At 34.2% G+C, this 25265-nt stretch overlaps 5 protein-coding genes across 10 annotated transcripts; 4 read left to right on the forward strand and 1 right to left on the reverse strand.

The window, feature by feature from the left end:
* The first annotated feature begins 1238 nt into the window (after window positions 1-1238).
* LOC108216666 (putative F-box protein At3g17480) lies at window positions 1239-4060 on the forward strand. Of its 3 annotated transcripts, none has more exons than XM_064091016.1 (2): window positions 1239-1647; window positions 1872-2571. In XM_064091016.1, the coding sequence occupies exons 1-2, from the start codon at window positions 1617-1619 to the stop codon at window positions 2399-2401; spliced, it is 561 nt and encodes a 186-aa protein (XP_063947086.1). In that variant the 5' UTR covers window positions 1239-1616; the 3' UTR covers window positions 2402-2571. The 3 variants fall into 3 exon arrangements, with proteins under 3 accessions (XP_063947086.1, XP_017244982.1, XP_017244981.1); XM_017389493.2 differs by having other exon boundaries at window positions 1240-1647; window positions 1864-2571; XM_017389492.2 differs by adding an exon at window positions 3354-4060 and having other exon boundaries at window positions 1241-2397.
* A 2205-nt stretch (window positions 4061-6265) lies between these two features.
* LOC108218471 (uncharacterized) lies at window positions 6266-10425 on the forward strand. 2 transcript variants are annotated; one of them, XM_017391419.2, is made up of 6 exons: window positions 6266-6754; window positions 8454-8589; window positions 9436-9569; window positions 9695-9757; window positions 9860-9928; window positions 10050-10425. In XM_017391419.2, exons 1-6 carry the CDS (start codon window positions 6560-6562, stop codon window positions 10119-10121), a joined length of 669 nt encoding a protein of 222 aa, XP_017246908.1. In that variant the 5' UTR covers window positions 6266-6559; the 3' UTR covers window positions 10122-10425. The 2 variants fall into 2 exon arrangements, with proteins under 2 accessions (XP_017246908.1, XP_017246909.1); XM_017391420.2 differs by having other exon boundaries at window positions 6419-6754; window positions 9698-9757; window positions 10050-10355.
* A 544-nt stretch (window positions 10426-10969) lies between these two features.
* Window positions 10970-15386, reverse strand: LOC108218469 (NAC domain-containing protein 41). Of its 3 annotated transcripts, none has more exons than XM_017391416.2 (6): window positions 15253-15386; window positions 13971-14200; window positions 12987-13213; window positions 12771-12890; window positions 12313-12595; window positions 10970-11300 (listed from the first exon to the last, which is right to left on the reverse strand). In XM_017391416.2, the coding sequence occupies exons 2-6, from the start codon at window positions 14119-14121 to the stop codon at window positions 11116-11118; spliced, it is 966 nt and encodes a 321-aa protein (XP_017246905.1). In that variant the 5' UTR covers window positions 14122-14200; window positions 15253-15386; the 3' UTR covers window positions 10970-11115. The 3 variants fall into 3 exon arrangements, with proteins under 3 accessions (XP_017246905.1, XP_017246907.1, XP_017246906.1); XM_017391418.2 differs by having other exon boundaries at window positions 13971-14172; window positions 15253-15371; XM_017391417.2 differs by having other exon boundaries at window positions 13971-15333.
* A 1656-nt stretch (window positions 15387-17042) lies between these two features.
* On the forward strand, window positions 17043-18581 carry LOC108218468 (geranylgeranyl pyrophosphate synthase, chloroplastic). Its single transcript, XM_017391415.2, has one exon. It carries the CDS (start codon window positions 17208-17210, stop codon window positions 18276-18278), a length of 1071 nt encoding a protein of 356 aa, XP_017246904.1. The 5' UTR covers window positions 17043-17207; the 3' UTR covers window positions 18279-18581.
* A 1214-nt stretch (window positions 18582-19795) lies between these two features.
* LOC108215658 (NEDD8-conjugating enzyme Ubc12) lies at window positions 19796-24522 on the forward strand. The gene is made up of 6 exons (XM_017388193.2): window positions 19796-19960; window positions 22138-22251; window positions 23450-23558; window positions 23723-23801; window positions 23903-24019; window positions 24097-24522. Exons 2-6 carry the CDS (start codon window positions 22143-22145, stop codon window positions 24232-24234), a joined length of 552 nt encoding a protein of 183 aa, XP_017243682.1. The 5' UTR covers window positions 19796-19960; window positions 22138-22142; the 3' UTR covers window positions 24235-24522.
* The last annotated feature ends 743 nt before the right edge of the window (window positions 24523-25265 follow it).

Raw genomic sequence — 25265 nt, forward strand, 5'->3', positions numbered from 1 at the left:
ACTTTGATGATGTATCTCAGAACCACGCTTCCTGACAATCACTATTCTTCTGATGTTAGATTGGATATAAACAGACTATGCATTGTTTTTCCGATTACAAAAAGGTCGGTTGATTAAGTATAAGATAAAAATTGCATATCCTTCTGTTTAGGGTGAGCCTGTAGACTTTTGATCAACAAAATTGCATCTTGATAAGCCAGTGACTTTAAATCCTTAAGCCCAATAAGTCGCTTCAATTCCTGCTTTCCAAGAGATTCACTGTTTTTTGTGCTTGAAGAAGAGATGTCACCCATGCTTCAAGCAACCCTGGTATCACCATTCAAGTTACCTAGATTAGTAAAGATGCGTCTCGAGTAGTGCTTTTTAACCTAGATTCTGCGAGTAAATCATAAATGCAAACTATTAAGAAAATTAAAAAGCTGTTAAATACTTAGTTAAAAAGCTGTTAAATAACTTGTGTCAAAATCTTGAGCTCTAGACAAACTCACTAGATAGCCTGATACCAAATTTGATTTTTGAATCACAAAACCTCTTGAAAAGGGATAAATATGATTCGGACAATTTCATATTTTCATATAAGACATAGGATGTTAGAAAGGAAATTTAGGATATTTCTTTTCTAGTATTAACTTTTTCTTAATATATTATTCAGATGATTTCTTATTTTTATTTTTAAAATTGAGGATATTAGAAAGATAATAAAAAATAATCTGATTCTCTTTACATATTATTTCGAAATCTTTTCAATTTTGAATAATCCCTCTGGTCCATTATATAGGACGTTTTACTTTTTACACATATTTTTAGGAGGTTTGACCACATGGTTAAAATTAGTATTTCTTAAATTTTTTTGAATAAAAATACTTATGATATATTTTTATTCAGAAAAGAAAATTACAAAAATATTAATATTTGTTATATGATCAAAGCACCTAAAGTTATGTGTAAAAAGTCAAACGTATATTATATCGAAAAGATGTAATTCCTTTTTAATTTGGAACGCATTCTATTATGAATAAATTGATAATTATTTCCTTTCCTAAAATTTGGAGAAATAAATTTGTGTTTTAATAATAATGAAAGAAATTCTTGACAAAAAAGATTATATACAATTCAAATAACTATATAATATAACTATAGTAATATAAAAAAGATATAATTCACCTGAAATTCTAAAACAAATTGACTAACATGACAAGATTTTCTATAAATTAAATTTATTGAATCGGATAAAATATCAGTGGGCTCTTACTAAAAAATTGTTACCAGACAGAGCTTTTAAAATAGGGGGTAAAACCCTAATCCAATATGAGCTGCAGTATTCCAATTCAATCGCTCTTCTACGATCCTATAAATTCTATGAATGACAAACTCCGCCCCCATCAATTTGCGTCTGTGATGAATGGCTAAAACAGGGCGCGACAACTATTTACCTGAAGAAATTATCTTCATAGTCCTTTCATGGCTGCCTGTTAAAACACTCCTCCGCTTTAAATCAGTTTGCAAATCTTGGAGATCGATGATATCCGACACTCAATTTGTGGGAGCTCACCTCAGCAATTCCCGTAGAAAACCAGCAGTTTTACTAAACTTCGTATCATTTGATCGACACATTGATGTCCATTATACTCCTGAAGATTCATATAGGTTTTACCTGCCTCCTAATGTCAACGGCATGAAATACATATGTTCTTGTGATGGTCTTGTTTGTTTATCTAATGCTTATTGCGATGTTATATATATATGGAATCCATTAACTAAACTGTTGAAGTTGCTTCCTCGTCCTAGCAAAAACTTGAAAATCTATCGAGGTTTACTAGCCTTAGGTTTCGATCCTATTTCTAATGACTACAAGCTTCTTAGGATTGCAGGAGTAGAAGCGGAGCTGTATTCTTCAAAAGCCGATTCCTGGAAACACGTTCAAGTTCCTGAAACACTAAAGGCATTGCGGGCCAGTTCAAAAGTGGTGAATGCTAAACCTGGGATTTTGTATATGACAAGTGGCAAAGATATAATTGCGTTTGATTTGCATAAGGAGGTGTTTCGACTATATACGATTCCTCCCTGTAAAATGTCAGATATTTTGGAGTTTAATGGTGAGGCTGCTATGGTTTTTAAATCCGATGATGGATCCGCTCTTAGTCTATTTGTGTTGAACGACGTTTGTGGTGAGGTGTTTTGGACAAAATTGTTGGATTTAGAGTTTGATGACAACATATCAAGAGTTCTTCCTTCTCTGGCTACCGCAAAGTTTGTCACAGAAAATGATAATGAGGCTAAGAAGTATGCTCTTCGATTTCACGGTGATGGAAAGGGCATGGTTATCAAGTACACCGAGAGTCTTGTTTACCTCCAAGGGTTTCAACGACAAGTTGAAAGTAATAGATACTTAAAGCAGTAAGTATTAGTAGCAATGCTGGCTGTCATCGTCTTGTGAATTTAGTTACTCCAACTCCAACTTATCATTGAATGTAGTCGTATTTTTATTACCGCTTGCTTGTGTGACAGTGAACCAAGAACCATATTTTCATTAAAGATTTGAATAATATAACAATTTGATGTTGGCTCACAGAGCTTTTGGTTGGTTAGTCGATACACAGGATATGGATTCTTCTAAAGCTGTACATTCAAACATTTAAGCAAGGGTGACTTGCTCACTTGCTGTATCTATCCCATTACTATACTTGTCTCTTGAGTCTTGAAATCAGCCCACCATAAATCCATGGTTTCTATTACAATATGTATATGTATATATAGGCAGTGATTCAAATGAGAACAGTTTGCACGTGAGAATAATGAGAACAATTGTTCTACCCTTTTCCAAAAGTGTGTAGAACAACTGTTTTGCATTTATTTTATTTTTTTAATGTTGTATTGTTCTGCAGTAGAATAATAGTGTTTTCAATGTTCTCATACTAAAACGTGTTCTCTATAGAGCGCAACCCTGTATGTATATAGAGCGAGTAACTCCTTTGTTGATTATTTTACTTATTACTGTATATGTCTGTGCTTAATTATGCGTTATAAGTTGTCAACGGAACGGCTCATGATTGGCTTTCATTGATTAACCCACACAGTATCATAAATGCTACACTATACTTCCATTTGATACTTTAAGGAAATGGATACAGATGGATATAGTAGTATTTAAACAATACAGATTTGCTTGGTTAGTTGCTTCGCTTTTACTGTTATTGTGGAATGGAGACCCTGGTCAGTGTACGTAGTTGATATTCTTATTGAAGATTGGCAGAAATTCAACACATCCTAATTAAGTTCTGTCCTGCCTGATTACAAGAAATTGATTGGTTGTTATTGTTTGTATTTTTCTCACAAATTGAACTCGATTTTAGGTGATGATTCATGTTCAGATTCGCAAAAACAGAGACTGTCGTAAAACGACTAAATGTTGAGCTACAGATATTGCAAAAATTGCTGAAAATTTTGAGAATGGAAAAGTAAAAGACTGTGAAATGGAGGCTAGCAATCAAAGAAATATCATGATAGGGTTCAAATCAGAGATTGAGACACTGAAACAACAATTTGAGAAAGCAAGTGAATACAAGGAGAAGGTAGTGGAAGCTAAAGCAACAATATAGCAACTAAAGGTAGAGCTTGAGGCTGGAAGGATGACCGAATCTTATACGCATAATTTGCTCGAAGAGTGGCAAAAAAGGGTTAAAGAATTAGAGATCAATCGTGATCAAGCAAATCGGCTAGAAAATCCACATTAGAGTCTTTGGATACCTGGGATTTTGTATATGACAAGTGGCAAAGACATAATTGCGTTTGATATGCATAAGGAGGTGTTTCGACTGTATACGATTCCTTGTACCAAGAGTTCTTCGCTCTCTGCTCTTGGATTTCACGGTGGTGATGGAAAGGGCATGATTATCAAGTACACCGAGAGTCTTGTTTCCCTCCAAGGGTTTCAACCACAAGTTGAGGAGAGTAAGTATTACTCCCTCTGTCCCAATGAATTGTATACAGTTTTTTTTTTGGGACGTCCCACCAATTGTATACATTCCAAAAGTAGTAAACTTTTATAATATAAAACATCATTACACCAACTACATTCCTCCATTATCTCCATTCTATAATAATATAAACACTATTACACCCACTACTTTCCTCCACTATCTCAAATTTATTATTAAATATAAATTGGTCCCACCACTATATCCACTTTTCATGTAACTTTACTCATTTCTTACCCAATTTCTTGGTCTCCGTGTCCCAACCATTTGTATACAAATGGCTGGGACGGAGGGAGTAGTAGCCATGCTGGCTGTCATCGTCTTTTGAATTTAGTTACTCCAACTTATCATTGAAAGTAGTCGTATTTTTATTACCGCTTGCTTGTGTCACAGTGAACCAAGAACCATTATCTTTTCATTGAAGTGTTTGTACAATATAACAATTGATGCTGGCTCACAGAGCTTTTGGTTGGTGAGTCGATACACAGGATATGGATTCTTCTAAAGCTATACATTCAAACATTTAAGCAAGGGTAACTTGCTCACTTGCTGTATCTTTCCCAGCACTGTACTCCTCTAAGATCCGTTCTCTTAGTCTTGAAATACTCCCTCCGTCCCCTTTTACATGGGCGTTTCGAAAAGTCAAATTAACCAATTTTTGACTAAATATTACAAATTATATACCTATTATTTTTAAAATCCGAAAGTTGCATATTAAAATAGACTAAATATACTTTCTAATGGTATAATTTTTATTATTTTTCTCAATTATCTGATACATGTAAAGTTCAGTCAAAATATAGTCAATTTGACTGGTCAAAAGTCAAAATGGACATGTAAAAGGAGACGGAAGGAGTATGTATGTATATACAATTGGAGCGGGTCACCGTTCTACGGTATACTCCCTCTCGTCCATTATATAGGTATCTTGAGGTGGTTTCTGAGTAAAAATATTTATGTTATAATTTTGTTCAGAAAAAAAATTATTAAAATATTAATATTTCAGTATGGTCAACACAATTTACCGAGAGGAGGGAGAATAGTGTCAGTCAGTCAGACAAAGCCAAAGGAGCAGGTACAGATGTTTAATTAGAGGCGGGGCCCTTTTCTGAATTTTGCGTCCTTTTCGTTCCCTCCATGTCTTGTCTCCAATCCTTTTTTCCTCTTCTTCCCGCGCTTGTGTTTATTCTACTTTTTAGTATTTTTTTTTATTAACGTGTCGGTCCTTTCAATTTTGATCAACTGTTTCTTTGTTCACCGGCCCGGTTTTGATATTTAATTTGCAGTTATATCCTTATTCACAGTGTTCTAAAAATCCCCGATTTAACCGATTAATCCCTGATTAATCCTCTGCAAGGTTGACCACCAATCTGTTTTTTGAAATCAGATTAATCTTTATATATATTTCCTGATCGAAGTATATATGATAAATTATTAAAATTAAAATATCATATTACTTTAAATATGAATAATTATACAGTTTATGAATATAGTATATATATTAGTTACTAAATAGCTAATATAATAATAAATAAATATTAAATAAAATTTTAATATTAAAATAAATCCGATTCCGATTAATCCCCGATTTTCGATTAATCTTTGAATCGATAGCTCAACCGATTAGTCCTGATTCCCGATTTCTGTAACACTGATTATTCATCTTAACTTTCGTTCTAGTGTGTGCACGCTAACAATTATTTTTTGATGAGGTATGAGATTTTTACTCTTTTATGATTTGTGTGTATATGCACCAAGCTAAGATTATAAATGAGATTTAACCAATAAAAGTCCATTACTGATTGTTAGTATGTGCCGTGAACACACACTATAATCCAATTCAAGAAACATATCTTTTAAATTGATCCGTCGTTGTTACTTTCATTTCAATTTAAATATTTATTTTATAAAAATAACTAATTATTTAAATTACTTATCCATTTTTAATTTAATATAAATCATCATTTATATATTCAAATTCAATTTTATATCATATATTTTTAATTTATAAACTCAAAACCAATTATATTTGATCAATGTAATAAATGTGATTAAAAAATTTCTTTGATATATTAAAAATCAATATTTAATTTAAATGTAAAAATTAATTATATATATATATATATATATATATATATATATATATATATATAAAAGTTTAAATGAATTTTCACACAGCAAACGGTGATAGCTAAATAAAACACACAGAACAAGTAGATACGTCATGGTCCGTAAAGAAAGGTGTAAAAACGCAGGATGAAACAGGCAGCTTCCATGCCCACGTGTTTAACTTCCATTTGCCCATTCCATCACCTCGGGATTCGCACCATCACTCTAAACAAACACACTCTCTCTCATCCTCCTTCTCACTCAACAAAAGAAGAAGAAGAAGAAGAGAGACAAGTGTGTTTTTTCTCCCTCTGAAAAACTTGAAATTTTCCCACAGCTTTCTCGCTCTAACCCCACCAAGATCCCATCTTTTCACACATGCCATTCTCTGATCCTTCCACCTCGAGAGCCGATGATTCAGTTCGTGCATAGAAATTGATGATTCACTGAAAAAGATATATATTTATATAATAATGGTTGAAGCAGTGGAGAGTTCGTTTGGGTATTCACAGTTGCAGAGCTGTGGGGACAGCAGTGAAGAGGAGCTTTCCGTGTTGCCAAGACATACAAAGGTGGTTGTGACCGGGAATAATAGGACTAAGTCTGTTCTTGTTGGTCTTCATGGGGTTGTCAAGAAGGCTGTTGGTCTTGGTGGCTGGCATTGGCTGGTATATCATCTTTCTATCTTCTCTATATTCTTCTTTTCTGTCTTAATTTTTATTGTCTTTGTCTTTTCTTGATAATGTGAGAGCCTTGGGAGAGAGGGTTTTGGCATTTGTGTTTTCTTGCGGCTCACTTGCTTCCTTTTTCTTTTTCTGTTTGATTATGCATTTTGAGCATTCCAAGTATCTGTCCTGCTGCCATTTGGGTTTTGTTTTAGTGGATCGCGCGGGTGTGTGTGTGTGTTATTGCAGTGTGGTGGAAATTTTCAATTCGAATGGCTAGATGATATATGTTTTCTAATTTTGTCAATTCCGTAAATGATTGGTTTGTATTCTAATTGCTTATAAAAGAATCAAAACTAGTTCTGTTTTTGATTCATTACATTATTACTTAGGATAAGTATCTGTGCTGATATTGACCAGTTCTGTTAATTGTTTGAGTGATTAGAATTTGTTTCCTAAAAAATCTCTTTAAAAAATATATTAAAAGCTTAAACAAGATTTCTGGATGCAAATCATGGCTTCAAACATTACAATCAATTGTATGTCTCCACTCAAACAGAATGGTTGACTAAACAGCTGCGAGCCATCTAGATTACTGTACCATATCATGCAAGCATTCTGGGCATAAGTTTGGTTTTGGGCAGTCCTAACTTTTTATGATGTGGGTTGAATTCACATGTTTCTTGTCCATATACTATTATATTCAGCATTATTTTAAAACTAGTTTTTACGCCAACTGAAACAATAAACTTTTAAATTTTTAAGTGTTTTCCTGGGAAGCAACAATCTCTTTGGGCATTGCAATAAATTAATCTATTTATAGATTCCAGTCTTAGTGGTCTCCACTCTCCAGTTCCAAGTTGGCATTTATGTAGCCATAATTTTGTTTTGTAGTACTACTACTACTTTGTAATATTTGTACTAGTATTAGCTAACTGTGGGCATGATCAGTAAACCTGAGAAAATGTCGGAGAATGTTATGCTGCTTTCTTGTTCCTTCCTCATGTTCTTGTGTTTGCCCGACTCGAGTCTGACACTCTGATTATTTTTTAAATCAATGTATAAGATATTCAACATATATTAATTAACTTGGAATCCATTTTGAATTTGTTTCAGTTTTCTAACATTTATCTAATTGACTATTTGACTGTGCACTTTTTCGTCTTTCTGGTCCATGCATTTGATATGTTTTGGTCCCAATTAGGTAAATATGTTGTATGTTGGTATCATACTTTCTTGCTCTTTGTTAATAATTAATTTTCTGATGTTTTTTAGCCAAGGCAGTAATATTTTTTTATAATCTTGTGACTTGTCCTGTGGAAGGTATTTGTTCTTTTTTAATATTATGTATATGTTTGGGTTTTTAGCGCCAGGAATGTTTTATATTGTTAGATTGTCACTTGGAAATTTTTATTCTTGTGTCTCAAATGAATATTTTCGTACTTATTGTTTTTTTGAAATTGTAGGATCAAGTTCAAAACGATTTTTAATTCTATAAATCTTCATTCGAGTTTTCTCTATATTTATATACTTCTTTTTACCTGGGACCCTTGTATAATGAATAATGATGTATAGTTTCTTCTGGACTTGTGACGGTATGTCCATACAACTGAAATTGAACTTACACACAAAAAGAATATAGAGTAGAATCCCCCTAAGCTGATATCTAACTGAGATAAATAACTTCTTTCATATGTTACAGGTGCTTACTAATGGCATAGAGGTAAAGCTGCAAAGAAATGCTCTGAGTGTCATTGAAGGTCCTACTGGTGATGAGCAAGATGATGAAATTGAATTTGAAAATGTCCAGTGGAATGGATCGGATATGGGTGAACTTGGTTAGTACACTGCACTCTGTTCTCTTTTGCTCTGTCGCTACCATTACTATAGCCTAAAGACTAGTGAAATATTACCATTATTATTTTGTTTAGTTTAAACAGCAAATACTGATAAAAAATAAAAAAATTAAGGAGCAAATTCTTTTCATCACATTTCTGTGCTACATGTGGTCACTATCAGTTGGCTGAAGATTCTGTGATTGGAAAATATTATTAAAATACAAAATTGCTAATGGTTTTGCAAATTGTTCCGTGCTCTCGATTTTGCAAACTGGACCGCCACATTTTGGTTTTTTCACTACAAAAATTATGGTATGTGGTAATTTCAGTGAGAAATACCTGTGTGTGTTTAATCCTGGGCTATAGCTTGGATATCTGTAAACGAAGAACCAAAGGTGAGTGTGGATGATTGAGTTTCCATGTTTAAACCAAAAAAGGGTCGGTTCGGCTGTAAGTATGTCATTTCAGTATATGGTGAAGGTAAACAAAATATACTTATATTTGGTTTCCGAAATATCAAATGCATAGCGATACTTGTAAGCTATTAGTTAGATGCTTATTGTCTTATTGATGTGAAATTATTGTAATCTCATCCAAAATAAAAAATTCTCTTAAAAGAATGTCCAACTGGCTTCTGAAATTGAAACAAGGGCATGTTGAACTTCAAAATTTTATGCGACTAAATGGATCAAAGGTCATATTATATCAACTGAGATTGTTTGTTTTTATGATTATATGATTAACATACCTTTTTTTTGATAAGATGATTAACATACTTCATTGTGCACATTTAATATCATTTCTGGTCCCACTAATGTGAGGGTCTTGTGCATGCCAATTTTACAGCATCTGATGATACTCAGAAGTCTCAGCGGTCAAGGCATTGCACACACAAATCAACTGGATCATCACATAAGTTAATGAGTAGATCTCGCTCTTGTGACTTGCAGTCCAAGGGATCGATGACAAAGGGACCCGAGGTAATAAAGTTCCATCCATCCTCATATTTTCATGTACAAACAATTTCGTTCACAATTTGTATGCTTGAGTGTTGCATATGTTGATGCGTTATATAACTTCTTGCCATTCAAACATTCTGCTACAGAAGATTGATCTCAGCAAGCTTGAAGTGACTGCCTTGTGGAGATATTGGCGACACTTTAACCTTGTGAGTTGGTTGTGTAAAATAAAAGGCATTGCATCTTAAGTTTCATGTGGTTGATTATCCTTTGATTTTAAACTTATAGTAATAACTCTGTTTGTATATTAGGTGGATGCAATTTCCAACCCAACCAAAGAGCAATTGGTTGATGTAGTTCAGAGGCATTTCATGATGATGGTACTTTATGCAATTATTAGTATTAATTTTGTCCCAGAAACATGTTTCATTTATAATTAGCTAAAATAAATATACTTTATCTGAGTATTGACTTGAAACACTTTATTTGTTGTTGGTGAAGCAATTGGATGAGTTGCAGGTCATACCAGGGTTTGTGCAGTCTGCTAAGAGATTGAAGATGGTGTGCAAATGACAACCAAGAGCTCGAAGACTATCTTGTTGTCTGACGCTAACAGATACTAATGGAACTTGAAACTATCCAACCCTCTACAGTATATATTCAGTATGTGACAATGTATATGCTACAGTTCTACCAAGTTTAGGCGTATTTGTAGAGTTTAGTATCCATGTCTAGTTCTAGTTATGTAGGTACATTATGTGAACTGGGATTTGACCTTTAAGTTACCTCCGTCTTTTCTCTACCTAAGATTGGTGGATGCAATGCATTGCTCGACAAGAGGGTTGTTGCTTTAATTTAAAATGTATAGTTGTCTTTACATTATTGATGGAGTTGCTCTTAAATAATCCTTTAACAAACTTGTGCTTGTTTACAAGGTTCAGATAATTTCCTCTTGGTACCTTATATTTTTACAACAGTGATCAGTTATTGGATGGCCGAGCCTGATCTTTCTGAACTGCATTCTAAAGGTGGCGTGACCAAGATGGATAACAAAGGATTCGGAAGGCAGCCTAAAATTTATTATGAAACTTTAGACACCTCAAAGATTGATTTGAATAATTACAGGACATTTATACTATATGTTTGGAATCAGGTGGAGTCTTTTGGCAGATTGACACTTCTGATCCAGAATCAATCACAAAGGTTAATTCCGAAGTTAAAAATTTAAATTTTCCTGGAATTGTAGGTGACAACGCTTGTAGCGTTGGGAAGCTTCATAAAAGTGAAGAATCTCTACAAAATAAAGTATAATGCAGGGTTCAAAGTAAATAATTATGGATGACATACATATTGTTATATCCACTTCAAGAACATAATTTGTAATTATATTCTATACTGCTGTCCTTCATGTAAATACTGCATAAAGGTAAAAATTTGTGTACTCTAATTTATAAACAACAAAGATCAAATATTTCATTGCTACATGTAAAACACTAAAATTACATATTGGAAACAGCTTGAAAACTTGTTTGATGACGGAGATATTTACATGTGTGATGCTTGATAATTAGAATAAATCAAAGCAGAAGAAATTCTGCAACTTCTTTATTTGGCCGGAGACGCCTTTCTTTTCCTTTCGCTTTTCATAAACAGCTCCAGGGTGACCAGAAGATGCAGATGCATTTTCTCCTCCAACAACCAAGGCAGGAATATAACAGTTGGATTTCATGGGCTCTTCAGTTGTCAGCTTACCTAAAAGACAAATTAAGACAAACTGCATCAGGAATACATCTAGGGAAGCTTGTCTTGAAAACACAATAGAATTTCAACTTGAATATGACAAAATAATATGTGTAATGAAACAAAGACAATTGATCAACAAACTGAAGTGAAAGGCAAACCCGCATTGGGCTGCTGAACATAGTATATGAGTGTCTAAAACAATGAATTCCATCAGTTCAAAAAATTTCTATGCAAAATCACAACAGGAATGTTATGTCAACAACTACAACTCATTTCAATTATTAAGAAGTCGCCATATTCTTTTGCCCATGACAGCATAGATAATATAATGGAATTAGGACTAATGTAACATGTTTACAATAGATATGCAATCAACCTTTCTGATTATTTATAGTTACATTAATTTCGACCAGTTCCACGAGAAGTGCAAAAGGAAACTTTAATGAATTCTAAGAGAAAACAGAGAGACAAAACCATTACTGGCATAGCTAGTGTAAGATGTCCCATTCCATGTAATCTTAATGAGCTAATGGATGCTGTTGTTTCGTCAAATACCTTTTTGTTTCTGCAAAGGAGTATTTATTAAAAAAAGGTACACAACTAATTACAGTAACACCACATTGCCTAAATCTAATTGAATTTGGAGCTAGTTTTATGATTAACCAAAAAGCTGAATTTTTTCTGGAACTTGTATGTTTGTAATCAATTTTAAAATGGAGAACTGAACCTTATAAACCCTAATCCTTTATCTTTTGGTTTATAACCATGCAGAATATTTGAGTTTTTTACCTTTCCAAAGTAAAAGTAGGCAAGTATAATAACTAATATGGAGAATATTCCTTTTAATGACGTCTAAATGATTGTCAGCAATGTGTTGTATAAAGCCTATTACAAGATTGTAATTACCATTTAAAGCTTTGAAGTAACCTGGTTATGTGAGGATGTGAGAGAGCATGGTGATAATAAGAAAAATACTTATACAAGAAAAGCTTATATAATGAGGGAAATGATCTACACATACCTACAATCGCTGGACGCATAACCACCTCATTTGGTTTGACTGTACTAGAGACAGTGTACTTAAATTGTTCTTTGCGATCTATTCTTTTGTCGTCCAGCTCTTGTAACAGCATGTCTGAATCAAACAATTCCTCCGAAGCTAAGGTTGGACAACTTGAATTGAATGAAGTGGAAAACGGTGATTGTGGATCAGCAAGATCATCCAACTCCAGAAAGTCACCTCTCAGTGCACAGTTATGTCTCTCAGCTGAAGTCAACAATATTGCCTCAACATCCCCAATTTCCTACAATAAAAAGTTTAAAAAATAGTTTCATGTTTCGAACTACAAAGGAAACAATATTTATGACAGAAAAAAATTGTATGTTAAGAAAATGAGGTACAATAATTAGTAAATCAAAAGGGGAATCAGAGCAAGTAACAACCACAACCGCACAAATGTGAACAATGCATTGACCTACCTGAGCTTCATTTTTTGATCCTTGGCCACCAGTACTATTAGACTTTGGAAGGGAAATCATGTTTATCCCCTCTGGGATACTTTTTTTAGATTGCAAGATTCTACATAAAGACCCATAATCCTGCATATCCTCCCGTCAATTACCAATCAGACAGCAACATAAAGATTAAAACAAAAGCACAGGATTAAAAAGTAACATTCCAGGTTGGTTGTATACCTTTGATTTGCTTCCATCACCCGGCCCCTTGTGTGTTATTTTGTACTCTTGCATCACCCAATTAGTTTTCTTTTCATTAGGGGATTGACCTTCAAAAAATTCATAGGTAGTTCTCCAGCCAGTCAAAACAGAGTTTGTGAATATCTCACATGGTTCTCCATTTTCTTTCCAGGATCCAAGTTGTGTATCTTTCTTCACCTCCGAGCTCAATAAGTATCCAATCCCGTCTGCATAAACCAAACACCTTGTAACACTTTTTTATGCGATAGCAAGCCTAAACATCTCATTACTTGTGAGATTCCTAAACTGTGTAGAACTGCAGATTAATTTAACAGTATATCAAGTTGGATGACTACTAGGATGACCATCGGGTAGTAGGTTTGCATATCATGTATCATTAGTTGTTAATGGAATAAGGGTATTGATCTATTAGAATGCTTTATAGAAATCTGACTTATTTTGTGGAACCAATTTCTAGGCAAATGGAACTCTCCAAGAATAGATGATGTAGAGGTGTTGTACGAGTTAAAGGTGTTGAGTAATTGAGTTGAACATAGGAGAGCAAGATCATGCAATACTGTGTTTAAGACTACAGAAACTAGTGTTGAGAAATATGGCTTTTGGTAAAATGGCAATTAATGGCAGCTAAAAAGTGAGACGAATATATTATCTATCTTCACATGCTGTCTAATATGTGTACTCTGCTAACCATCTGCAATTATGCAATGCAACTTTAGCAGTGGCTTTTACAATTTCATGGTAGGTTTCCGGTTGGCATTTAAAAAAACTGACAAAATTAAAGCAACAAAACCAGAATTTCTCACTTGACCTTTTTGCTACCTACAATCTTCTAGAGATAGTTACTAAAATCAAATTTCTAAAAGGAAGAAATATATTCATTGCAATTATCAATATAAAAGGAGTTTAAGGCTAATAGTAGTATCATACAAATGTATAAAACAACTTTCCCCTGATAGTACTTACCGGGTAAATTTGATGGCAGGTAGCTGTATGGATTCAAATCTGAAAGCAAATATTGAGGGGGAGGTTTTCCTTGATTGTAGTCTTCTAATGACAGGGTTATCATCTCATCAGTCCATGAACTAAAAGGAACTGGAGGATTTGGTGGAGACATTGCAGCACAACGTTGATGTTGCAAAAATAAGACAGTGAACAAAAGTCTCTCCTGTGTTGATTTAGAGTGATATCGGTCCCTAACATCTCAAAGTAAGCATATGTACATCATATTCAACTTAACAACGCACTTACATTTAGAAACGGATAATTTAAAGGCAGAGAAACATGGAATAACTATGGAGTTCTATATAAGATGAATTCAAGATCTATTAGAAATCAAAATAAGTATTGAACATTCTATCATATTAACCTCTCCACCCTAAAAATGAAACAAGACACACATAAAGTACCAACTACCAAGAAGTAAAAAAGGAAAATAAAAGAGATCGATTTAAGTAGTTTCGTGACTATAATTAGACATAACAAACAAGACTACCTGAAGTTCATAAATCATTAACACTTCAATAAATTAGTATCTCCAGTAGTATGATACCTACACTATGTATATAAACAGCCATATTATTCAGCAACAAAAGACAGCAACTGGTGTCCCTATCGGCAGATACAGGAGACCACCTAATATATGCTTCATAAAACCAAATGCCAGGAATGCCCTCATCCACCACAATCAAACATTTATGGAAGCAATTTAGAATTATAAATATGACAACACAAACTATTTACTTGGAGATATAAAGATGTAAGGTACATTAAAGAACAAGCATAAATGCATAATCCCATCCAAGTGACGTAATTAAACCCACACGAGCAATTGACTGGCATCCTAAAACGCCATCATCTACTTTCGACCTTCCCCGGAATCCGCTCATAGCGAATTTCAACAGAATGAACAAATTTAAAAATATTCCAAGGCAAGCTTACACAAAATCTCAACTTGGAAAAACAAAATTTTAAAAAGGAGGCACACTGTAAGAATCATATTCCAATATTTCATCATCAGAGTAGTATCATACATGTGACAGTGGTATAAAAGAGAAAGTGCAACAGGGATATTCCATCAAGAATCAAGAAATCAATATAAAGGGGAATATAACAGCAATTCAAGAATAAAGATGACCAAGAATTTTATAAATATTAAAAGGGCAGGGTTACCCTAAAAACAAAAAATCACATTACAACATGAAATGAGAAATGGATATAAACAAATAAGTGGGTCAAGGTTAAAGACCTTGAAGAACACAGAGAGAGCAAATGGCCGGCTGCTGCACTTTCCTTTCTCTCTCTACTCTCTAGCTTCACTTACTTAGCCAAGTAAACAAAGTGAGAGTGTGGGTATTTATAGTTGTGGACCAAACATGTTACGAGCTGACGTGGCACTCATTCAGTGGCTGAGTTACGCAAGTATAAATAAATGGACTATAGCTGTAAGGATTTGGCATTCGACTCGCAGATTATTTACTTTGCAAGAAACGTGTCTACATATCTTTCTTTCTTTTACGTAATCAACCTCCAGCTTGCTGACGAAATCATTTCAATTGCTTAATAAATTTTATTTTTTGGAAAGGTGTAAATTAATTTGCATTCAGCGTTTTTTAGTTTAAAATAGTGAAACTCATAAAGTCCACATTAATTCCAATTTTCATGCTAAAAATCATTACTTTTAGATGAACTTAGCGGATTAAGAGACTTGAAGGACATCCTGTATGTTAAGCTCGGAACTAACATTCGGGCATTAAATTTTTAGCAATATCTTTGTTAAATCATTCAACTTTATGTAAAAGTCACCAAAACTCTTTTCTGGTAATGTTCGTCGTACCTACCATTTCATGCCAGTACAGGGAAATTGTCAATCAAATTATACTCCCTTCATTCCAAAATAATAGTCGCTTTAACTTTGTGCATGTATTTTGAGGTGCAAAAAAAACATACTTCTACATATTATTTTGCGCTAAAGATCTTTTCGCCCTTAAAGTTTGGGTGGAAGTTCCGATGCGGCCTCGAAATTTAAAAACGTACCTTTCAACCCTCAAAGTATCTAGAAAAGTAAGTACATACAGGTGTGTGAAAAGCAAGTTCTACAAAATAAAATCCACTCTTCAAGTTATTTCTAATTTTAAACTGAAAAAATTTGTTTGTGTTTGCGTGACAAGTTAAAAATTGGTTTAAAGTCAAGAATAAGTTAAAAATTACTTTAGAGCCGCAAGTTAGTTTTGGGTACTTTTTTATGTGATTTAATTTTTTTGAACTTTTCTTTTGATAAAATATATCCATAAGCCATAACTCATAAGTGACGCATTAATCGCTTTTATTTTTATTATCATAAAAATTATATCCAGAATGATATTATAAACTCTCAGCTATCATATAAATCACGTTCAGTTGTAAGTCATAAACTTAACCAAACATGCTGTTTATTATATTAGTATATATTGAATGAATAATCCTCTTAATAAATTTTAAAACATATGTCTAGAACTCTAGATGTCCTCTCTTGGGTTGATTAATTTTAAGGTGTCTCAGCAATTTGATTTTTGATTTATATCTGTTTTTTTATAAGTCAAATTATCTCTGATGAATATCCGATCATCCAAATAATTTTTAATAAATAACTCAATCAATCAATTTTAATTTTTACTTTTGTTACTATTTATAAAATACGTAAAATAATGATTCAAATTTTCCGATTACACATGCACTCGTGACTCGGCATAAAAACTACTACCTCCATCCCAAATTAGATGTCCCGTTGACTTTGGGCACGTAACTTTAGGTGCATTGACCGTCTACTTCCGGAATTTATTTTTTTATTTTTTCTTTTATAAATGAAAATTTCATATTTTAATTTTTATTTGCAAAATTTTTTTTTCAAAAATAAGTCATGTATCTATGCGGTCAATGAACCTTAAATTATGTGCCCAAAATCAACAGGACCATCTAATTTGGGATGGAGGGAGTATTGAAGGGAAAAAAGGGTACGGAAATACAAAGGATTTCCAGAGAAAAGAAAAGATGGGAAATACAACACAAGTGGTGATGATGATGTAGATCTCCATCCAAAATCCTATCTTCGTCATGCCACCGTCCCACCATCTAAGTGTCCATTTCTCATCCCTACATTCTCATCTCACACTCTTACATTAACCCCTCTTCCGACATTTTCCTAGGTATTACACCTCCTCCGACATGAAGTCTTTGAACGTCTTCAATCCATGGCTTCAAACCACCTCTATCTCCACTCACTCCAACTCTTTCATTACAACCTTTTACAAACAACTCAGACCCACTTGCCCCAATCTCAAATCAGCCCGACCCATCTCCTCTGTTCTCGCTAATCAACAAACCCAACAGACCCAGACCCAAACGGGGTCGTTTAATTTCAAATCTTACATGATCGAGAAAGCTGTATCGGTTAATACTGCCCTCAACGACGCCGTTTTGGTGCAAGAGCCACCGATGATACACGAGGCGATGCGGTACTCACTCCTCGCCGGCGGCAAGCGTGTCCGGCCAATGTTATGCATCGCCGCCTGCGAGCTCGTCGGCGGGCGCGAGTCGTTCGCCATGCCTGCTGCTTGCGCCGTCGAAATGATACACACCATGTCTCTAATACACGATGACTTGCCTTGTATGGATAACGACGATCTCCGGCGCGGAAAGCCCACGAACCACAAGGTCTACGGCGAGGACGTGGCGGTCCTCGCCGGAGATTCGTTACTAGCCTTCGCATTCTACCACATAGCCACCTCGACCAAGGGGGTGAGTCCCCGCAGAATCATACAAGCCGTTGGGGAGCTGGCCAAGGCTATTGGGACACAAGGGCTCGTCGCTGGCCAAGTCGTGGATATCTTATTAACCGGCGATTCATCGGTCGGATTGGATCAGCTTGAATTCATACACATTCATAAGACGGCGGCATTGCTGGAGGCATCGGTGGTTCTGGGAGCCATTTTGGGGGGTGGGGAGGAAGAGGAAGTGGAGAAACTGAGAAAGTTTGCGAGGTGTGTGGGACTGTTGTTTCAAGTGGTGGATGATATTCTTGATGTGACCAAGTCGTCTCAACAACTGGGGAAAACGGCGGGGAAGGATTTGATGGTGGATAAATCAACGTATCCCAAGCTCATGGGGTTGGAGAAATCCAGAGAGTTTGCTCAAAAGTTGAACAGAGAAGCTAAGGATCAGCTTCTGGGGTTTGATGAGGCCAAGGCAGCTCCTCTACTTGCATTGGCTGATTACATTGCTTATAGGGAAAATTAGTAGTTAGAGGGAACTTCGACATATGCTGTTCACAGCTCGTCAATTAGCAAGGACATGTCAAAAATTCTTACAGTTATATCATTTTAAAATTACAGAACCATCCGTGAAATTTGAAAACTGGAAAAGAGTGTATTCTAAGATTTTGTTCCTGATCTATCCGTGTGCATTATGTTGAATTTCAAGTTTAGTATTAGTTCTTGTTGATTTTTGCTTTTGTATCAAATGTGTATTCAGTTTCTTTCATGGCTGTGTAAAGGTTTTGTTTGACACCGGGCGTTTGGATGGTTTGTACATTCTTCTCAACACTTCTGTGTATTGCCTTTTCAAAATTGTTGACATTCTGTCTTTTAAATACTTTTTTTTAATATTGATTGTATTATTTACGACCTGTATTGTGGGACCGGGGGAGTAATATATTTATTTATTTTATGATTTGAATCGGTTTATATAATTCGGTTTGATGAACGATTAATCTGAGCAAACTGGTATAAAACATTTGTGTGAAGTTTGTATTCACAAAACTGTCAAGAATTTGTAATAACAGAATACGATGACGACCGCATGCTTCGCCCTGGTCCGGTGTGCACTCATTCCCAGAGCTCCACAATAATTGGTCCCTATCTTGAAACCAAAATCTCCCAGCCCGGTGCGTATCTATAGTGTCTGCCTAAATTTGATGAACTTGCCCAATTCCTTCTACCTAATTCCGACTCATCTCTGACTTTGTCCACGCACATTATTTTCAACATGCTATAATAGTTGCAGATTCTTTAAAGTTTTCTTCTTTTTTTTTTGAACGTTTTATTCATTTCTTTAAGTTACAAAACTTTTAATTAATATAATTCTCATCACTTTCTCATTTCTTTTGTATTCTGCTAAAAATATAATTACTTATATTCTAATTTAATAGTTTAATTTTTTTAAAAAGAATTGACACCGAAATTATCAAGCCTGGTTTTGCTAATTAACTAACACCGCAAAGAATAAGGATAAGTACTAAACTTCATTCTATTATTGATGAGTAGTAACTAGTAACTAAAAAATTGAAATATTTACGTACAATATTTTATAAATTATTTTATTAAGGGTTATGATGAGATTATATATATTATATATGAAAATTATTTTTTTTTGTTCTCACTTCTCTATTATAAAATCATATAAAAATATCCTTTTATTTGACGAAATTAGTTTTAACTGAAAATTGTCTCAAAGATATAAAATAAAACAAAATAAAATTAGAAAGGTCAACTAATAAGAAAATACTACCTTCATTTTGAAATATCAGTTCGATATTCTGGCATATGTTTTTAAATTTTTTAGTTGTATTTCTAAAATCACTATTTTTATAATTTTTTTAAATTTATAGTAGTGATGATATTTTTTTATTAAAAATAAATTTAAAAATATATGTTAAAAATTTAAATAATTAATATTTTAAAATAGAAGGAGAAAATAAATACTTAGAACTTTTCTGAAGAAAACAAATGGGATGCAACTATGCATGCTGAGGTACCAAAATAATTAAAACGCAGAATGACTCAATTTCAGCGTTCTTTCCACACAGATAGATATATTCATATTCCCTTTCCTCCTCATTATTAGAGGAGAAAGAGTACATTCTTTTGTTAATCTGTATATCCACCCATTCCTTTCTTTCTTTTAGACATTTGATCAAACAGGTTTCTCTTCTTTCTTAATACTCTGCTCAAACTATCTATGTCTGTCATATGGATGCTTGATTGCTTGTTATTGTATGTGGGTTTAATTGGGCGTTGGTTAATTCTTGGATCTGACTTGTTAATTTCCTTCTGATTATATGATTCACTGTTTTTACTTGCTATTTTTGATATCTGGGTTATAATTTTTCTGAGATTTTGTGTGTCTTTGATATATGCATATCGTTGTGTTTGTTGCAACTTTAAATGACGGATTAAGAACCCTTCTCAGTAAACTGAGATTCGAGTTGATCTACGGAAGAATAATTGCTTCAGTTGAGTTCTTGAACGAGATTTGTGTATCTGTGTGTTGTGTTTAATATATTGTGGCCTAAAATAGTGTGATAAATATCTTAATCTTCCTACTTGATTCTATCTAGTATCTACGATAGCATAGCTCTGGACGAGCTGAGAGCAGGTTTCTTGGCGTGTTCGTGTATGTTTCCCTTTTGAAGTTGTTTCTCATATCAATTCTGAGATAAAAGTTAAGTTGACTTACCTAGGAGAAGGCAGTGTCACATACTCGTGTCCAGTGACCGAGCCAGGAAGATTTTTTAGAGGGGGCCGAAATATATATACTAGTTAAGCTCAAAAATATAATATATCGAATTTTATACCAGCATGAGCAATAAAAGTCCATTTCTTATAGATTTTTATGAGGAAGCTTAATCCCTGTCCTGACTCCTGAGTCCTGACCTTCCATTGTTCTGACTTTTTATTGATAAAATTTAATCATTTAATTACAAAGCCGTCGAGGATGGAGATTGAAGAGAAATATAGCTACACAAGTTGCAAGCAGGGAGACTCACTAATAGAACAGAGAGAGTAAAACGATCCGATATCCAAACTAGTAATGTCTGCTGGTCTGGGCATCTTATATTATTATAATTTATAACAAATGAATATAATTTTTTTTTATAAATTAAATATATATAAACAATATAGTACGATGAGTAATGCTACATTTACAAAATTTTGTACAAAATGACATGGTAATTATAGTGGGATGTTTTAACTGGTGCTATTAATGCATATAGAGGGTACTCATTCCAATCAAAACTTAATATATATAATTATGAAAGATTTTGTATCTAATTTTGTGCATGAAGTATTTTCCTAATACTATTTAGGGCAAAAAAAAAATCCCAACCCAGGAGGGGCCAGGGCAACCCCTGGAACCCCCCCCCCCCCCCCCCCCCCCCCCAAGACCTTAGTGGTCGTTATGAAAGGGCATTTCTCTTATAATGTTTTAGTTCAAAACTAAGATGTTTAAACTTGTCTGAGATGGTTGATGCCTTAGAAATTTGGAAACAGTTTCGTTAGTGCTATTGAAATACTCTATCATGGCAGTGTTATTTGGTAATGTAAAGGTTCATCGAATGTGAACTGCAATTTAGAACCTTTATCAAGTACTTTTTCATAAAAACTTTGTCAAAAATGTATCAAGAGATATTAAAACTTTATTCATGTTTTAAACGGAAAGAATTCATTATGTGAACATTATATGTTCTCTTACTGCGTACCACTCATGAAATAGATCATTGCAGCCTTGGATCGAATATTCACCTCCATTTTGTGTCCAATCTTTGATCTACATTGGCAACCATCTTCACCTTGTATTGCTCTAATGTCCCCACCCTTCCTCCACTTATGATTATATACCTGTAGTCATCTTTATCTTTTTATCGGAAAATATAGAGATACACTTTAGTTGATATGACTAAAGAGAGATACATGGGAACAGAACGGTCCATTACTTGGTCCCTGTTATCATATTTCCAGTGATAACCTTCGTCGTGCCAAATTAAATGCAAACTTTTATGTGTTCTAACCAAGATATATGGCATTTCCAAATGTCAAGTGGAATATAGCAAACTTGAATCTAGTTATGCTGATCTAAACCTCCTTGAACAAAATAATACTGAACATACTGGATTATACCTTTTATTTGTATGGAATCTATATGGAGATTTGAGAGTGGAACATGAAAATATATTATTAATTATATACACATGAAAACACAAACTGGGATGTTGCCAAATTATATACACTTGAATGCCAAATTGTTACTGCATGCCTTCTACTCGCTATTCATTTTATAGTTTCTTATGCATGCCTTTTATTGTTTCTCGTGAATGCAGAAACAATGATCAGATTGTTCAAAGTGAAGGAGAAGCAGAGAGAAGCTGCTGAGAATTCTAATGGGAAGCCTCCAGTTAAGAAGCAAAGTGCGGGAGAACTACGACTTCATAAAGGTATTGATTTTTACAATTGGTATGTCAAGATAAATTTTTTCTTTTTTTTGAGAATTGATCATTTGACCTTAAGCTTTAAGGAGTTAAATCAAGGACAGAGTCAACTTGAACGTCTCACAATAATAATGCTGAAGAAACTACCAATAGAAAGTGAATTGATACAAAATAATGTTACTGCACGGATCAAATATGCAAGTACTTGAAAGTTCTGTTTTAAGTTGTCAAGTTGCAAAAAGTTAGTTACCAAGATCTGATTATAAGTTATTAGATGTGATTTGTCTATCACATTGTGAAAATTAAATAGTGGAATGGACCCATTCAAAAACAATTGAAGGATAACAAATTTATCAAAGATTAGAATTCATTCTAGTTTAAAGGCATGATCTGTCCCATTTGTGAATGCTTGAATGGTGAAGAAATATTTATTATTATTATTATTTTTTTCATTTTTTGAATGAGAGTAAAGTTGTGTTCTTTATATTCTGTTCTGGTGTTTGGCTGCTGTGAGTTGTACAGACTATAGAGAATCATGCGGATCAAAAGATATTTTTACTGTTGTAAAAAGAGTATGCTTTTATTTGTTGAGCTCTTTGATTCAGAGATATCATGACCTAGACTAGGTTGACCTTTCTTGAACATCATAACCAAACATGTAAAGTACTCTAGCGGTCTAAAAATTTCTGTGGTTGATAAGGGAGAATGTCTACTGAATTGTGGGTATTGGGAGAACGAATGTCATTTTTTGCATTCTGTATAAAGCTGTTATAGTAAGATAGGGTATCATAGTATCATAAAAAGTGTTTTCTCCTCTTCGGACAAATTTTATCAATTTAAATATAGCAGACCAACTTTAGATCAGAATCTAAAATTGGTTTTGGGTGCCAATTGTCTCTGTGTATTTATAAACGTTATAATCCATTCAAAGCTAAAGTAGTTATATTTTTTTTTGTTCCACAAAGGAAGCCACTTTCAATTGATGATTTTTACGTCATGACACAATATTATTTAGGTGGTTATAATTTTACTAACATTGCATAAACATCTGTTAAAATATGAAACATCAGTTGATGCTAATTTAGGAAATGATATCTCCCTCAGAACATGTGTAGTAGTGCTTGTTTACAAGATTATCTTGCTTCATTTGTTTTTTGATATAATCTAATTTAAATGCTCCGTATGTTTTTTTTTCCTCGTGTAGATATAAGTGAACTTAACCTTCCGAAGACATGTAGCATGGCATTTCCCAATGGCAAGGATGATTTGATGAACTTTGAAGTTACAATTCGACCTGATGAAGGATATTACTCGTAGGTATTTTTAAGTAAGTATCATTAGTCGCTCTGTTACTTGAAAGGGATTGAAGATAACATTCAGTCCGATATCTTTCTAGAAATTTGGGCACTAGTGATTGTTTCATATCTATATTTTTGTATTTAATTTCATTTAGATCTTATTTGATTCCTGTTTTCAGGGGTGGCATATTCACATTCTCATTTCAAATATCTCCCATCTATCCTCATGAAGCTCCAAAAGTTAAATGCAAGACCAAGGTAAAGAAAACATTAACTTATTATGCACGTCGCTCAGGTATCTATATGATCTTTATATAATCGTTTATTGTTTTATTTCTAATGTAATTAAGTTTGTGTAGATCTATCATCCAAACATTGATTTGGAAGGGAACATATGCCTCAACATCCTTCGGGAAGACTGGAAGCCTGTTCTCAACATCAACACCGTCATTTATGGCTTATACCATCTATTCACGGTAGATATTTGTCATCTTGATTTGATGGGTTGCATGTTACTGTACTTTGTCTATAATTGAGCATGTTGTTTATGCAGGAACCAAATCACGAGGACCCCTTGAACCATGATGCAGCAGCAGTGCTGAGGGATAACCCCAAGTTGTTTGAAAATAATGTGAGAAGGGCAATGTCTGGTGGGTATGTGGGTCAGACCTTCTTCACTCGATGCATGTAGGGTGATGGTTGCAGCATCCTGTGTTAATGAAGTGGCAAGGTGCCGATGTTGTAAGATTGTGTTTGTAAAAAGAACTGAAACCAAATGCTGAACCCATAGTTTCTAAAAACGAATTTGTAACACGGGTAATGGGGTTCAGTTTTGTTATTCTCTGTTTCTGCAAGAAGGATGTTAATCATGTAAGGCTGTAAGCTGTTTGTTGTGATGTGTTGGTTTAAACTCTTGGACTAAGGAAAATGTTGGCAGTAATAGATGCTGAGTAACACATCCCTAGTTCATTATTGCTCATATAGTTGTGGTCTGTGACAGCATATCCTGAGTTAAAACGTCATATATCATTTCAAGTGCTGCTAATACCAAGAAATGCCCGTCTCATCTTGGAAAAAGGAACGTTTAATTTTCGAATAGAATGTTTAATACTCTATTAAACACCACAATGTTCTGTCAAACATTGTCGTGTTGACCCCAGAAACTCATGTGGTTTAAGGTCATGAACTCGTGGTGCTGCTCAAAAAATTCAAGTGGTTTGTGATCTTGTTATGTCTCGTGTTGGCTCAAGAAACTCAAAGAGTTCAAGGTGTTGGCTCAAGAAATTCAAGGAGTTCAAGGTCATGAACTGAGCTCGACCCTCGTTATTAGGGGTGATCGCGGTGCGGGCGGTGCGGTTTTTTCCGCAAACCAAACCGCACATGCGGTTTTGTCAAAATCTCAAACCGCAACCACACCACGAAATTTTAAAACCACATAAACCACACCACGAAAATGCGGTGCGGTGTGGTGCGGTTCACTACGGTTTCCACATACGATAAAGCTAACTAAATATCTCTAAATATGAACATAAATTTCAAATCTGGAACATTGCAAAAACTTAACAGAGGAGATGATTAATAATACTTAAATTGAATAAATCATTCGGAGACAAATTTGGAGTCTTAAACAGCACATCACACTAATTAAAGTCTTAAACAAAGATGAGTATGATTTTCAGTTTTACTTAATAGAACTTTGGGCTTCTGGGCTACTGCGTGCTT

The sequence above is a fragment of the Daucus carota genome, chromosome 4, assembly GCF_001625215.2.
Source record: "Daucus carota subsp. sativus chromosome 4, DH1 v3.0, whole genome shotgun sequence".
Taxonomy (NCBI): domain Eukaryota; kingdom Viridiplantae; phylum Streptophyta; class Magnoliopsida; order Apiales; family Apiaceae; genus Daucus; species Daucus carota.

Bases quoted from the DNA above. Each gene is read 5' to 3' on its own strand.
- LOC108216666 (XM_017389492.2), top strand. From the start codon at position 1,403: ATGGCTAAAACAGGGCGCGACAACTATTTACCTGAAGAAATTATCTTC.
- LOC108218471 (XM_017391419.2), top strand. From the start codon at position 6,560: ATGGTTGAAGCAGTGGAGAGTTCGTTTGGGTATTCACAGTTGCAGAGC. The intron at 6,755-8,453 runs GTATATCATCTT...CATATGTTACAG, and splicing joins TTGGTGGCTGGCATTGGCTG to GTGCTTACTAATGGCATAGA. The intron at 9,570-9,694 runs GTAATAAAGTTC...ATTCTGCTACAG, and splicing joins CGATGACAAAGGGACCCGAG to AAGATTGATCTCAGCAAGCT.
- LOC108218469 (XM_017391416.2), bottom strand. From the start codon at position 14,121: ATGTCTCCACCAAATCCTCCAGTTCCTTTTAGTTCATGGACTGATGAG. The intron at 13,214-13,970 runs GTAAGTACTATC...TGGTTTATGCAG, and splicing joins CCTGCCATCAAATTTACCCG to ACGGGATTGGATACTTATTG. The intron at 11,301-12,312 runs GTATGTGTAGAT...TTTGTCTTTTAG, and splicing joins TATGCGTCCAGCGATTGTAG to GTAAGCTGACAACTGAAGAG.
- LOC108218468 (XM_017391415.2), top strand. From the start codon at position 17,208: ATGAAGTCTTTGAACGTCTTCAATCCATGGCTTCAAACCACCTCTATC.
- LOC108215658 (XM_017388193.2), top strand. From the start codon at position 22,143: ATGATCAGATTGTTCAAAGTGAAGGAGAAGCAGAGAGAAGCTGCTGAG. The intron at 23,559-23,722 runs GTAGGTATTTTT...TCCTGTTTTCAG, and splicing joins CCTGATGAAGGATATTACTC to GGGTGGCATATTCACATTCT. The intron at 23,802-23,902 runs GTAAAGAAAACA...AAGTTTGTGTAG, and splicing joins AAGTTAAATGCAAGACCAAG to ATCTATCATCCAAACATTGA.